Source organism: Lathamus discolor, chromosome 2 (assembly GCF_037157495.1).
Source record: "Lathamus discolor isolate bLatDis1 chromosome 2, bLatDis1.hap1, whole genome shotgun sequence".
Taxonomy (NCBI): Eukaryota; Metazoa; Chordata; class Aves; order Psittaciformes; family Psittacidae; genus Lathamus; species Lathamus discolor.
This window is the reverse complement of record NC_088885.1, coordinates 4209434-4225403: the sequence shown is the minus strand read 5'-3', so window position 1 is coordinate 4225403 and position 15970 is coordinate 4209434. Positions and strand designations below refer to the sequence as shown.

At 44.0% G+C, this 15970-nt stretch overlaps 1 protein-coding gene across 7 annotated transcripts in view; it reads left to right on the top strand.

Annotated features, from left to right (window-relative positions):
* ZDHHC3 (zinc finger DHHC-type palmitoyltransferase 3) overlaps positions 1-15970 on the top strand; it is a 38344-nt gene that overhangs the window by 539 nt on the left and 21835 nt on the right. For 4 of the 7 annotated variants that reach the window (XM_065665507.1, XM_065665514.1, XM_065665512.1 and 1 more), the window contains exons 1-2: positions 1741-1830; positions 13520-13849. In XM_065665507.1, coding sequence (XP_065521579.1) covers positions 13544-13849 — 306 coding nt within the window. In that variant the 5' untranslated portion in view covers positions 1741-1830; positions 13520-13543. Of the gene's footprint in view, positions 1-1303; positions 1516-1740; positions 1831-2048; positions 2141-13519; positions 13850-15970 lie in introns of those variants that run through there. The other 3 variants (XM_065665508.1, XM_065665509.1, XM_065665510.1) reach the window with 3 other exon arrangements.

Sequence of the window (15970 nt, the reverse complement as noted above, 5' to 3'; positions counted from 1 at the left end):
GTTTTACATGGCTCTCGTGTGTAATTGTAAAAGTTGCTATCTGACTTGATGCTGATGTTTGCTTGGGTGAGAATGACCCGTGGCTCATGAGGATCGCACAGTGTGTTGCTGGAGTTTATCCGGGCATTTCTAGCTCTCTCAGACTCCTTAATCAAGTATACAGGACCACAGCCAGGGACACCTCACACCGGAGCAGGTTGCTCCAAGCCCCTGTGTCCAACCTGGCCTTGAGCACTGCCAGGGATGGGGCAGCCACAGCTTCTCTGGGCACCCTGTGCCAGCGCCTCAGCACCCTCACAGGGAAGAGCTTCTGCCTAAGAGCTCATCTCAGTCTCCCCTCGGGCAGGTTAAAGCCATTCCCCTTGGCCTGTCCCTACATGCCCTTGTCCAAAGCCCCTCTGCAGATTTCCTGTAGCCCCCTGGAAGCTGCTCTAAGGTCTCCCCAGAGCTTTCTCTTCTGCAGGCAGAACAAGCCTGGAACAAGAAGTTTTGGAGGTTTTAGTTTGGGTTAGCTCTGGTCCTGTTAGCAAGCTACACATCTCTTCCCAGTCAGATCAGAGTGGATGCTTTTTGGGATGCATTCTGTGGTTTTCCTGCTTGTAAAATGAGTCAAGTTTCTGAACACTGGGGTTATTTGGGGGTTGCTCACGACTGCTCAGTGGGAGAGCAGCAGTGGAACCTGACCAAGCTTGGGTAGCTCATACTCCTTGGGAAGCCTGGGGAGCACCAGGCAAAGGCAGTGCCCTTGTGGGAAAGGGGCCTGGTTTCTGTGTCTTTGAGCAGCATCTGCCAGTGCTGCATCTGTGCTGGACCCTTTGTCTGCCCCACAGAGCGGTTTTTGTGTCCTCACATTCCCTAGCAGGAACCGAACTACTGTAAGGAGAAATTAAAAACTCCCTTGCAGGTGTGAATTCCTCATCCAGAATAAAAGCATCCATGCAGGCGCACCGCGTGATTCCCACTGAGAGCACAGGGAGAGGGGGCTCCCTCCCAGTCCTGTCTGTCTCATGGCTTAGCTGGCAGTTCCAGCTGCAAGGAATAAGTGTTATTATTTATCAATACTTTTGTATTCCCCCTTCTGCCACCCCAGCCTGGAGCCTACCTAATGCAAGTGGAATTCTTGCACAGCCCAGAGGCTCAGGTAGCACATCTCCATTACAGCTGCAGACAGCTGTTTTCCAGAGGTGCAAAAAGCCTAGGCCTGGCTCATTTTTTGTCTCGGAGGCTGGAAGGCATCCCCTTGCCCTGAAAAGCACTTCCAAGGACACTGGCGTTCCCTTCAATGTGCTGCACCAGTGGAGGCTATTAGGCAAAACCGATGTCAGTTGTGTTTGTTTCTGCAAGGGCAAAGCAATGCGTTTTACCTCTATCCTTATAAACGGATGACATGCTGAAGTAAAGCCAGCCTGAGGGAACCACCTGGAATGTCAAAATTCCCACTGCGTCATTAACTAATGCCTGCCGAGGATGTCCAGCCTGGAAGCGATGGCTCGACACCGGGAGCCTCAAGCAAAGGTGAGCCACCGCTTGTGTGCGGACACCTGCCAACCAGGTATCCAACCTGCCCGGCGCCGGGAGCCGTTCCCCATAGAAAACAAACTCCCCCAAAAGCTTATTTTCTCTTCACAAAACCCGCATTCCACCACCACCCCCTGCACGTAAACACGCCCCGGCCTCACGGGGCCCCGCCACCGCTCACTTCCTGGTTCCTGTCGGCCCCACCTCCCCGCCGAGCACAGCGTAAGGGGCGGCGGCGGCGGGGCCGTGCCGGTGCTCCGCGGGGCGGATGGGGCGCGGCGCTGTGTGGCGGCGTTGGCGGAGGCCTGTGGGGTAGGTGACAGAGGGAAGGGAGCGGGGGGAGAGCGGGAGCGAGTCGCCCACCGGAGCGGATTGGCCATCCCGCTCCTGGGGCTGAGACGGGTGCAGCGCCCGCCGCCTGCACCGCAACCAGGGAGCACCTCTCGGCCCTCCGCCCGCTCCCCGTGCCGTTCAGGAGCCCGCCTAAGGGCCGCTCCGTGCACCCTCTTCCCTCCGGCGGGGCCCCGGGCATGGGCGGGTCGCGTCCTGTCCCGCAGCAGCGTCTCCTGGAGCTTTTGGCATCGGTTGGGAATCGGGAGGTGGGCTACTGCTCACCCCTTTGGTACGCCGGCTTCTAGCGCTGGGCTTCAAATACTGGGAGGCTGAATGTGTTAAATAATACTGGGCTGGTCTGCTCCGGGGGCCCTTATTGCAGCGTAACATCTCCACGGCCTGAAATTTAAACTGGGAGCCTCCAGCAATTTCGTCGGGGCCCTGTGTTCTGTTACTGGGATGGAGTGGTGGAATGGGGTCCTGTAACTTGTCAGTGCGTTGCAGTGATGAAATGGGCCTGCTGGTGAGCAACTGGACAGTGTTGCTGATCTTCTGCTTCAGAGGTGGCTATGGTCACTTGGTGTCCAGCTGCAGCTGTCTGAGGATACTGTAGGGTAGTTGTGATTTCAGGGACATGAGCAATCTGTGTTGAGACCATGGTGCAGTGCTGTGGTGGTGTTAGTTGAGATGGGTGGTGAGTTACATGTTAATAGGAAGTAATCTGGGCTGCTTTTAAGCAGCAGCTTCTAAGTATTACTGGAGTACTTCAGGAAAGTAATTTTTAAGAAGCAAGAACTCATGATGGCTCATTAGGAAACATTCTTCAAGAAAATGAATGCTCAGGTGAGGAGGAGGTGGCACTCTGGTCTCTGCTGAGCTCTCCTGCTGCTTAGGTGCCAGCGAGGGATGCTGTGGACACCAGAGCTCGTTTAGATTTCTTCCCTTTGGTCCCAATTCCAAAAAGATAACCTATGTTTTTCCAGCATGCAAAAGAGAGACTGTGTGCCAGCCTCCTGAGATAGGAAAGGTGCACAGTGTCAGATGTGTAGGAAAGGAGCCTAGATTCAAACTTGCTCTGATACAGTGGAATCACAGAGAAGGGCTGGAGGCCTGCGCTGAGTGACTGCCTCCAATGTCTGGTGGTGTAGATAGCAAGCCTTGAGCAAGTACTGTGGTTCTTCACTTAGTGAAACCAACAAGTAAGTCCTTTGCTTAGCGTTGCAGGGTGTTTTGGTGATAAGAGTTGTTATAAGGTAAGCCACATGTTAATTCATGTACCTTTAAAATACAATAAAGATTCAGTCCTTCAAACATGAGGACTGTCAGCATAGCTCTTAGTGCTGTCTCACTGACGCAAAACAGTATTTGGCATGCCAATGAGAGCTGCTTCTGGTAGTAAGTTGTGTCTGAACGCTCATTGAGAATTAGAAGGTGTGACCCAGCAGCTTTGTGCAGTTGTAGGTTTGTAAAAGGACAAATGTAAGGTCTGCCTAAAAGCTAAAGAATTTGTTGCAACATTTAACACCTATTGGGTATTTTTGTATATGTTTGTGCTTCCTTTTTAGTTTTCATTTTGGGTGGTATAGTTACAGAGTGTGTATTTTGGTTTGAAATTTTTTGTTTAGCAGTAGATGAAAATGTAATTCAATCAAACTATTTGGAGCAGATTGCAAGAAGATGAATGCTTAATTCTTCAGCATATGGTGCTCTGCTGTGCCCAAGTACTTATATGTCTTTTTGGGGTGTTTTCCTTTGTGTCTGCGAAGGAGACAGTGTGTGTGTAACCTAGGCAGTGACAACTCTGCTTTGGTGAGTCTCTTTTTTCCATATCTAATACTAACTTACATTTCTTGGTGGGTGAGATGGTGTGCATCTCCAACAGAACAGGAGCTGGCAGCATGTACAGTCAATGCAAGTTAAACCCATGTGTTGCATTATTTCAGGAAAACTTGCTTGTGGAGCCATGAAGTTTGTGCAGACAGTTAGCATATATCTGTTATAGGATATCTCTCATGTAGAGGAGATTATAGTGTAGGTGATGGGCATCCACAGTGGTGAAAACGGCTTGCTGTAGCTCGGACAGTCTCTACAGATATTAATTGACTGAGCTTATGACTTCCTCTGCTCCCTCTGCAGTGTAAACATGACCTTTTTCTTAGAGTGATACCCTGGAATACAGTTTTTCTGCCTTTCTGGAAGAAGTCAGCAGGTAATGTAAAATATGAGAAGGTAGAGAGGCTTGTTAGTTTGAATTTTCCCCACGCTGGTTGCAGCAACCCAGATGTGATTGATGGTACCCAGAACATCGCATTTGACTTATGCATGTAACTAATCTGAATCTTAAGGTTGCATTAGAAAGAAAATGACAAGTTAAAGCTTTTCTCATTAGAGCTGTGTATTTCGTGGGTTGTGCGGGCAATAAGAAAAAAGCATAGCTTGTAACTTGACTGGAACTGCAGTGCAGCAAGGCTGCCAGTAACACTTATACGGTGTCCTTTAGAGGGGGAATCCAAAAGAGTGAGCCAGCTTGCCTCTGCAGGCTCTGGGTGCCAAACACCTCATCATACAGCAATTCCCAGCAAGTGAGGTGCAACGTGTTACAGGCAAGGTGCAGCTAGGTACTGGGTCTTACTCTGTGGGAGCACTGGTGCGTTAGCTTCTTTTGCTTGCTTCTGGCTATGCCTCCAGGGAGGGTGTTGCTTGGAAGTGCTTCTGGAAACCGGAGAGAGATCTGTCTAGGTTTATAGCCTCATATCTCTTCACCCCACCAGGTTACAAGGTGACCAGAGAGAGCTGGTACTGTTACGGGAGAAGGAGTAGAGTGCAAGGAGGAAGGGGGGGAGGTGGAGCAGGGAGTAAAACCAGATGACAGGGATGGGAAAGTAAGGAAATGAGAAGGAAGGCTACAGCAGCAGAGTTCAGCTGGAAAAACGTTGGGAATCACTGTTCCAGGAGCTATAATAGCAAGTAAAACAGGAACACAGAAAACTCAGTGTTAATGCCCTTGGATGACAGAGGAATGTTGAACGGGAGGAAATGCAAGGCCCATGTTGATGTGTTTGCTGCCAGGCTGGTGGTGGATGGCATGTTTGTGGAGTTCAGCTGGGAGTTTCGCAATACTGCGCAACTGACAGGGGTGACCAATCTTAAACATGGTGCAGCATGCAAAAGTTAAACCAAAGAGGGTCAAGCTGAAACATTAAGCGTGAATAAAGGTAGCGTCAAGAACTATGCTATTAAAACCAAACAGATAAAAAAAGACTGCAAAACATCTACAGGCCTGGTGGGAAGGCAGCAGTACCATAGCATAGATACAGAGAGGGCTATAGCAAGTGATAAAGGGAGGTAGTAATGTGGTGTACATCTTCATTCTTTACACTGACTACTTGAGTTACTGATGTCCGATACAGCATAGAATGTATAAGCAATGTTCTGTGTGTCACAGTTAGCCTGGGCTCCAATTCTCAGTGTTTCAAAGAACAACAAAATTAATGTTTCCATACAGAAATTGTATGAGGATTTTTTATGGAGATAGGGATCCCTTGTGGATGTGAAAGCAACAGTGAGCAAAACAAGAAACACACTGTTTGCCAGCTCAGGAGTTCTTTACTATATTTCAAAAGCTTTAACGTACAGCCACTTTGAACCTGCAGGTTTTTCCAGTTCTCTGAAGTAGCATCATATGTTTCTTCTAGGCCAACTCTTAACATCACAAAGGTGGATCATAACAGTTGTGATTTTAACTTCAGGCCTTTTCAGGATAGAAGTGATAATTCTTTGGTCCCTGTGTCATTAATTTGCTATTTTAATGTATTCCCTATGTGTTTTCTGTATTTGGTTTAGTTACCTGCTTAGGTGTAGTATTTAGATTTAAAATCTAAATGCCTTCCAGCCTTCATACTGGTATCTTCTCTACCCTGTATGGTAGGGAAGAAGCGTAGACTACAAGTGGGGGAATAAAATACAGAGAGGCTGAGTGACTCGTTCACGCTTGTGAAGGGGGGCTGTAGCAGGCACAGGTGAGAGCCAAATCCTGGGTTAGACAGTCTGTGTGAAAGGATATGTCTGGTAAAGTGCACTTTCTGCCTGGAAAGATAATATGCAGAATATTTTTTAGACTAGGATGGTTCTGCCAGCTTCTTACTATGATTCAGACTTTGAAGCTGAAACTGTCTCCTGCTGCTGTTCAAAATGTATTCCTTATGCTATGAAAGCAGTGTGGTTTTTCAAATAGGTGCTACAAATAGTACCAGTTGTATAGACAAACCTCCCCTCTAATATTTTGTCTTTCCTTTTTGTTTTTCTTCTGTTAGAAGTTGACATAGGGCAAATTGAGAATTTAAATTCCCTCAATCCAGTGGCTTGTTGTTTTAAGTCCTGAGTCAGCATCAAAATTCCAGAGCTGTCTAGAAGACCAGGACAGATTCTTCTGTCCATCATAAGGCTGTCTATTCAGGATAACTGCAGTGCTCTAGGAAAGCAGGACACCCCATTTGTTGTGTTATGTTTCCTAGCACAGACCCTTCTTGCACGACTGCTCTTTCCTTCCTATACTTGCTCCAGATAGGTGGCAATGAGAAAAAAGTGATTAGTATTTGTATGCTCAGGATGAATACTTCTCTTTACATAAGTTAGGTAGCTTGTGTGTATTCAAGTCTGTGAGGAAACCGTAAAATTGAAGTGACAGAATTTCTCCACTGCAGCTCTGTCAGTTTAAAAGTTATCTGAAGTTATTTTGTAATAGCCCATGCTTAGTGCCAGTTTTATAAAGCACCTTCCATTTCTGATGAAAAGCTTAACAAAATCAGTAACATTGCCATCAGATTAAGCCTGAACTTAGTCTCTGTTGCCCTTGAGACTTGTGTCCTGTGCTTAGATGTTGCCCCAATTTTGTCACTTCTCCATAGTACTGCAGTGTTGATGTACCTTGGACAGTAACTACATTGTCTTGGTCTCTTCTCCTTGCCTCAGACCAGCAGCTGACAGGCCCTGTAGGTGGGGGTGCAGTCACTTGCAGGATAACTCAGACTCTTAGATCAGTCTTTATCATGTTATAACTTATTTATATGATACATATCCATTAGTTAAACAGAAATGATACAGACATTAACCAGGAAGCTGTTACCATCTGTCCTGAGAGATTACATACCACAAACATTAGGATAGGAAACTCTCCATGTTTTTGAGAAAATGTGGTCTTATTTTCCTTACGCTTCTACTAATGGAATTCCTCTGGCACTGTTCTTGTTTACACTGATGTAAATGAGAACAAAACTGTGAGGTTTCTGCCTTATGTGGCTGTGTCTCTTTTGAGTCTGTCACTCTCATACTGATCCCGGCCCTCAGGATGGAGTTTCTAGATCTGACAGATGTCTTCAAGGTAGTCCCTTTCCCTTCTTTCTTAGGGAGAAGTTCCCTCTATGTTTTCATACTCCTGTTCAAATGTATTCTTCAGAAATGCATAACTTCAGTTAAATCTTCCCCTCTAATGAAGTGCTTCTAATAAAAATAATGAAAGTATGATCCATTTTTACTAAGGTCTGGTGCACACATGGCCTCTTCAAAATCATTCCTAAATAAAAAATAGTAAGATTCATCAAAATAGTGAGATAAACCGTTTCTAAACCATTACTATAAAGCAGCATTGAAATATAGCCACTTCCTCCCTTCATATATAGAAAAATGTTATAACTGGGTTACCATCTGGTTCTGTGTGCTCTTTCCTCCTTTTCAAGGCAAAGTAATCCAAGCCTGTGTAATTTGCCTCAGAAAACACAGATTTGTTTTAAGCCTTGTAATTTATTCAGATTATTTTTAATGTATTTACTATAATTCGCATTCTGATTTCTTTATGCCATTTGTCTTCAGTATGGGAACTGAAACTGTTGAAATGGCATGACTTCAGTAGCCAAAGGCTTCAGGGGAATCAGGGATGTTTGAGCCTCTTGCAAAAAGCAAACACATAGTTGGTAATGTAGTACTTAGGCTGAAACTCTGCACCTTATAATATGGCCTGAAATTCCAGAGGAAAAATGACAAATTAGCTGTGCTAGGCGTAACCCCATTACCTGCACTGAAGTAGGACTAGCAGTGGCTTTGCATTGGGACATTTTGATCTGAGTCATAGGGTGTCCTGTCGGGGCAGTGTTAAGCTCTGTGCCTGATTCTTCCCCATTGTTTTTGCCATTTTAACCCAAAAGCAATAGGGTTTGGCCTGTTTTGTGTTGGGGTTGGGTTTATTTTGTTGGTTGTTTGGGATTCCACACATGTACTTCCAATGGAAGTACAGCTCTCTGGCAAATTAAGCCTGCTAATAATAGGCTTGCTTTTTTTAGCTGCCTTTCACAGACCTGTGAGATATGTCCCATTGCCCCTCCAAGGTTTTGTAAACCAGGGTTTGGAAACTGCCATGCTGATGGATATCTGGACGAATCTGCAGTCAGCCAAAAATTCTCAGCATAGCTGGACTGCTTGTTCCACTCCTGCAGATCAGTTAAAGCTTTTTAGGCCTTGCAGGAGCTATTAGGAAAACATACATGAATACTGATATTTCCTTATTACCCTTGCTAGAAATTGCTTTGGCAAGTCTTTACAGGCTTCTTGTTAGATTTGAGCTGTATGAAAGTACGGCACGAGAAGGTAAATATTCTCTTAGTTAGAAAACACTTTCTCTACTTTCTGTTGCAAAGGAAGATTAAATATCCAGTGTTTTAATTGATGCAGTTTTATGTACAGAAAAATGGAATACACTTCAAAATTACCTCTCTTGCAGTTTCTAGCTGGAGTTTATTGGGTTTGTTTAAAGGGACATCCTGTCCTGTGGATCTGGATCACTTAGTTCAGCTGTCATGAATGTAATCTGACTGGTGATGTACGTATGATTCCTTTTGGTGACAATAAAAGGTTAATGTCATTTGTCAGCTCTCAACATACTCAGTGTACTCTGTGTGTCATAAAATCTGTTCTTAAGTATCTCCTTAAAGTACATAAAAACCCAAGCTGAAAACCTCCTCAAAATGCCCGTGATAGGCCCTGGTTGCATTTCTTGGGTTTTTATTTTTTATTTTTCAGAATTGCTTTCATGCAATTGGCAGAACTTGAACTTCACTTAGTTCATGCGGCAAAACGTAACCTTCCCAAAGTTCAGTGTTAAGGAACTAGACAACTTTTGAGGTCCCTTTTAACCCAAACCATTCTATAAGTCTGTGATTCTAATAGTGGAAATGGTTCCAGTGTACAGAGTAATACTGTAGTTTTGCAAGTCATACCCATGTGCTTGACTTCACTAGCATGAGTAATACCATGAAAGTCAGCGGGATTATGATAATGATGCTGTTAAGCTTGGTGTAAGTTTTAGAACATCAGAACCTCAGGTAGCTTTCACGTACACATCGGATGAAGGCCCACATCAGTCCTTAGCTCATTCTAAACACGTTCTTTGGCCACAGGCCATTAAAAAGATAGATATTTGTATCACTTATGTCAAAAGACAGTTACTTAATTTACATAGGGTGTAATAGCATATTTTAAGTGTTTTTTTAGCGGGAAGTAGATTTTAATTTGTTTCATTTAAATTTCTCTTTTGTATACTACGTGGTTTCTCAATTATTCCTGTAATGCCAAATGCCTTCCAGATAAAACGGAAGACAAGGTCTTTCCTCTGACATGTCCTTAAGCTAAATTGATGTGTGTGTTGTCACTGTACCTCACACTTATCTTGTGGCCCCACTTGTAGCCTGACACCCTGATTCAGTCCTTAAGCCCTTTGCCTTCATCATTAACATGTTGTTTGCTCCAGAGCAGGAGGGACTGGCATATTCCATCTGTGTGTTATGAATTAAGTGCATGATTAGGGCAACTTGCTCTTTTCTCCTCCCCTCTCCCCTCCAATCTTTGTTTTAATTATTATTACTTATATGAAAATACCAGGTTGCCAACATAAAAACAAACAGATGTTTGTGTATGTAAGAGGAGAACGCAACTGGGTCATGTAGAAGAGAAGTTGAGACTCTTAAGCTCCTATAACTGGACTTGTAAGATATTGTACACTAGAGCACATGTATTTCTCAACTCATGCATGGTGTTTATGTACTGATTAGTGATTTTTTTTTTTTTTAATCTTGAAGCCTTATGATGGCTCTAAAGCAAGCATTAAATAACAGAAGAACATTAAATAACAAATTTGTCCTCCAGCCAGAAGGCAGAATTGAAGGCCTTTGCTCTATCCTCTTAACTGCTTCCTCAGTGCACTGCAGAAACGAGTCCCTAGACTCACACTGAGGTGCCTCGAGGCTCCTTCCATTTTCTTCTTAGTTACACAGCAATAGCTTCTCCCTGTCCCCCAGTTCAGCTCAATGCTATTTCTGAGAGACAGCTGTAAAACTCTTACTGGAGTGAAATCACTTCCTGCATTCATTTGCAAGAGCAATAGATTTTTATTTGACTGCTGAAGTGTGCTGTATAAGACTTAACCCACAGTTTTAATCACAATGTGTTTGTCTAGCTTTCAGTCAGTTTCTACTAATACTGACTTTAAAGTAACTTGTCGAACTAATCCCTCTGTTAAATAGGAGTTTGTTTTTCCTGTGACTTTTTCATTACTTTACTTAGGGAAACAGAACCTCAGGGTGTAGGGGAAGAAAAAGTCTGAGTCTAGGCAACAGGTCCTGGAAGTCTGTGTTCAGGACTAGACAAGATGTTACTGTACCTGATGTGTCAAATCTAAGACTTCTGTTGGAAAACAACCGCCTAAATTACAGTTCTCTATTTTTTTTTTTTTTAATACAATAGGATATTACTGACAACTAAACATTGTTGTGAGGTGGGTGGTGAGGCACTGGCATAGGTTGCCTGAAGAAGTGATGAATGCCCTGCTCCTGGCAGTGTTCATGGCCAGGTTGGACAGAGCCTTGGGTGACATGGTCTAGTGTGAGGTGTCCCTGCCCATGCCAGGGGGTTGGAACTGGATGATCTTAAGGTCCTTTCCAACCCAAACCATTATGTGATTTTACAGTTCTTCAATTAAGTCAGCTTTATTTTCGGTTGGCAAACCAGTGTAACAGCTTTAATATGATTATTAAATAATGCAGGGAAGGATAACCTGTTTCCTTGAAGGAGGGATTGAGGCTTTAAGATATGCTGTGAATGCAGGAATATGCAAGTATCCTCACAGAAATTTTGACAAACTAAGGAAAAGGTATGGATTTACTAGTAGGGATAGATTTATCTGAATTTAGACCACCAGATTGTTTAGGTCATCACTGTTTCTCCCTAAATATCTGGAGTTATGAGGCTAAATTATAGCTGTGGTTAAAATACAAAGTAATTGCAATGTGGTATATGAATTTTGTGAATGAGGAAAAGAGGTTGGGTGACTTTTGGGTTTGTTTTGGTTTTCTCACCAAAGTAAATGAGCTCCTCACGGGCTCATTTTCATCTTGATTTTTCTGTTTTGTGTTGATGTATTTATATATATGACTGTGCTTTAACATTATCGATGTGACTTTCTTCACATTCATAAAATACTTAAATTCTCTCACTCGGCAGCATACTAAGTGCTCAGAGCAGGAATATAAGAAACTACCTAACTCTCTTAATTTTAGCTAGAAAATAAATGCTATAAATGGTCTGGCTCATCCACTTCTGTGCCTTTCACTGTGCCAACAACAGTTCCAGTCACCTTTATTCCATGTCACTCGCACTAACACACGTGAGCCTCATCACTTCTGTGCTTCAATGTAATTAATCGTCCTGCTCATTCATAACCTTCCTTTTTGGCTGTGAAAGACTAATTGTCCTCTTATTAATTTGGTCCTCTTGAAATAACTAGAAGGAAAATAAGATGTCCCTGCTCATTGCAGGGGGATGGACTAGATGACCTTTGAAAGTCTCTTCCAAACTAAACTATTCTATGACCTCCTTTCCTGTCTAAGTAGGGGCAGTAGCACCTCTGTTTAGGTTGGTGCTATGCCAAATAGAGCTTTCCCCTGGTACTTGACAGACCTTTGCCATAAGAGATTGAGAGATGTTTAAGGTCACAGGTACTTTTGCAATCCTCTCACTATGTTTGCTGCAAGATTTACCCATTTTCTATAGGCAACAGTGTCACTTTTTTAACAATTGAACATAAAAATAGCTTCAGTAGAACTGTTGGGGCAGAAAGCATAATTAATGGTGAACACTGTTTCCCTTTCTCTGAAATAAAACAGGAAAATGCATTCTTTTTTGCAAAGCAGAATAATCCTCACGGGTTGAAATGGTAGGAGGCTGAACCCTTCTGTTCAGGTATATGTAATTTGGTGTATTTGGTAGTAGTTACTGTAGCCATTTTGTGTAGAAGGTGAGTCTTCATATGTAGAGGTTGTAGTGGTTTAGAGCACTGTGCAAATACTCCATGAAGTGTCTCTGGAAGAACTTGATGGGTGTGTGAAGAGCCACTTTCAAGGCATAGCATTGTGGGTGTGCTGTTACATTGACTGGTGTGTGTTCACAGGGCAGTTTGATACCCTGCCAATGTCTTAGAAGTACTTTTCTTGTTTTCTCAAATGCCTACTTTTGGTAGGCATTGAGAGACGTGCATACCTGGAGTAGTGCAGTTTCTGGCTCCAAGGTCATGGAATCGTAGGATCAACTAGTTTGGACCTTACCTTCTGGACTGACAAATCCTCTTGCAGAGATGGTGAGGACACAGCAATGGCTGCAAATATCATGTTAATGCCCTTATTACAGTGGAGTGGGGTTAGCTAGAAGTGCTAAAGGGGAGGTAAAACAAATGCTGTTAGGGGGTGCCATTCAAGGCCAGGTTGGACTGGACTTGGAGCAACGTGGTCTACTGGAAGGTGTCCCTGCCTATGGCAGGGAGTTGGAACTGGATGAGCTTTAAGATCCTTTCCAACCCAAACCTGATTCTGTGATGGAGCAAAGGTGGTGGGAGAAGCATGGCAAAACAGAAGACTTAAAAGGGACATAAGGTCAAAAGAGGAGATGAGAGTGGGAGATAGCTGTTGTTTGGGAAGAGCATCCTCCAGCCAAGACAAGAAATTTATGTCAAGATCTTCGCTTGTGTTGCTTCTTCAGCAGTTCCTGCCACTGTAGCTTTTCAGTGGTTTGGTTTTGCACTTTTACCCCAAAGCTGTGAGTCAGTGTGTAAGGAAAAAGGAAATTTCTTCCACTTCCTAAGCTTCCCAGTATCTGTAGGAGAGACTTTTCCCCACGTCTGAGGCAGCAAAAAGGGACCCTGCCAGCTGTGCCAGGTCTTTCCTTTTTATCTCACATAAAGTGTCCAGGTCTTGCTTCATTTCCTGCAGCTGAACAGGCATCTTCTCTTGGCACCTACCTAATCACTTTCTCTTCATTAAAACACTTGTTGTGTTTACTCCAGGGGGTGGAGGTGGCACATGGGTGGACTTCATGTGTAATTAAGCAAGCACTTAATTAAAAAGTTAATTTCTTAAAAGCACTTAGAAAGTCTTCTGAGTAAGAAGTGTTCTGATAAGCACAGGAGTCTGGTTTCCAAATTCCTTATTTTGTGCTTCATTTATTTACCTTTTTTGCTTTTTCAACTCCCTTTCTGCAGTGTGGCATTTCCCACATGATCCCTGTGCCATTATGAGAACAGAGGTCTGCATGTCTTGCAAAGCAATGACCACTGTTTCTGACTCTCTTTCAGATGCAAGTATGGACATAATAGCCTATGATGCTTACTCCAGTCCACCGCTTCCGAGATATTGAAAGGAAACCTGAATACCTCCAGCCAGAAAAGTGTGTCCCACCTCCTAGCCACGCTTCCCTGGGAACAATGTGGTTTATTCGAGATGGCTGTGGTATTGCATGTGCTGTCGTAACCTGGATGCTGGTGTTCTATGCCGACTTTGTAGTCCTCCTTGTCATGCTAGTTCCATCGAGAGATTACGTTTATAGTGTCATCAATGGCACACTGTTCAACACCTTGGCTTTCCTCGCTTTGGCTTCACATTTTCGTGCTATGCTGACAGATCCAGTAAGTATATCTCTCTCTGTAATGTCTCGGAAAAAAGCAGGCAGTGTTTTTCTTGTCTGCTACATGTTGGGGAACTCAGTTGCTTGAGTGAGTGGCAGATTTAAATAACTTTTGTGTGTCACCCTACAGATTGAGGCTGCTGATGTGGTATGCTAATTTCTCCTCCCACTCAAGTCAGATGCAAAGGACGCAGCTTTAAATTCACATTGTGCAAGCAGCTCCTCTCTTTTTGCCCTGGGAAGGAGAGTGTTTCTCTCTGACAGTTTTTTTTTTTTTCCCCAGTAGCAGATCTGGTGTGTGTGTGTGTGGCTTGTCCTGTCTTGACAAAGAGGCAAGCTGGAAAAGCTGGTTTTGGTTGTCTGCCTTGGCAAGTATTGCTTCACCAGAAGGGAGCAGGATGTGTATCGGTTTGAAAAGCCATGTTACCATCTCTCGTACTAGTGATTTAGTTGAGTGTATTGGACCATGCTGAAATAAATACTGTGTGAGCATGCTAAAGAGCTGACAGTTCTAGGTGAGTGGGAAGCATACGAGTTCTAAGACCCTCTCGGATGTCTCTGTAGGACACTGATTTTTGAGAGAGCTGTTCTGCTCCTTTCTTGTCTTTCAGCTGGTGAGAAGATAGAGTTTAGCGTCACAACACTGACTCTGAATGGCCTGTGATGGTGTAGTTGCTTAATAACCACTGACGAGTAGGTTCAGCTCAAAACCCCATCTCCACTAGTCAGTGGAAGGAAAACCAAGCTTAGACTCCTTGGCCCCTTCCTCCTGAGTGTTCTTGATGCTATTGCAAATGGCGTGTGCCTCTGATACTCCAGTTATTCCTTCCAAACATCATTTGCTACTTGAAACCTTGTTAGATGCCATTAAAATGTGTCGTCATTGTTTCTTAGCTTCCAGCAATCCCAGAAGCCACAGCACTGCAGAAATGGCTTGCTTTGGGGTAATGTCACAGTTTATGGTAGACTGATGACTTGCACATCAGTGCTGCTGGGCAGAACTGTAAGCAGTAGTTGAGGCTCTGAAAGTGCTGGTTGTCGGACTTTGGTATAGAGAGTTGCAGCAATTTGTTATATTTGCACCCTGGGGGTTCTTTCTTGTTGTTAATTATTGTATATTGTGTAGCTTTAACGCCTGGGGACCTTCAAGTCACTGGAATTATTCTGCAGAGTTAGCAGGAACTCTGCTGAAACAAAAGCTGTATTTTGAAGCAGGCTGGGCAAGCAGTGTTGGAGCAGCAGATATAATCTCTATGCAGAGTAATTGGGAAAAGATATGTGAATTCCTAATGTGTGGTGGAATTTGTGTGTGGATGGTGAGAAGCAGTGGGATTCTGATTTTTTTAATGAGGCAGTCAGCTAAAAAATACAGAGGAGGGAAGATAAAGTGAGGGGGTGCAGCAACATCTGTCAGACAGTGTGAGTCAGGGATGAAGGATGCTGACGGGACATGGGGAACCAGGGGCATGTCTAGGATCAAAATTAAGCAGAAAGCACTGCTGAGGCAAACGAATATAATTCTAATTATAAAGAAGTGAACACCTGAATCCTTCACAATTGATAGCCCGTGGCATGCTTTTTAGGAACTGCTTCCTGTGGTGTCTTGCTAAAACATTCCTAAGGTTCCGAGTTTTGTGCATACAGCTACCTGACAGGAGGATGGAGAAAGGAGGTGGCTGATGTCCCAAGTAACAAGCAATAGGACAACAGGAAACAGTCTCCATCTGTGACAGGGGAGGTTTAGAGTGGAGATTAGGAACAATTCTGTCCCCAGAGGGTGGTCAGGCATTGGAACAGGCTGCCCAGGGCAGTGCTGGAGTCACTGTCCCTTCAAGTGTTCGCAAACTGTGTAGACGAGGCCCTCAGTGTTGTGGGTTAGTGGTGGACTTGACAGTGCTGGGGAATGGTTGGACTTGATCTGAAAGGCCTTTTCTTGCCTTGTTCATTCTATGGTTCTGTACTAAAGACAGAGCATCTGAGTTGTAGCATTTTGTGGAAATGGGTCTTGGTAATTTTTCATTTGGCCGGGCCTGTTGAGAGGTTTTTGTGGCAAAGCCCAGAGACTGCTCAAGAAAGCCTTATGGTACCGGTTTAATGTGCAGTTCTTTCATTGCTGTGTATT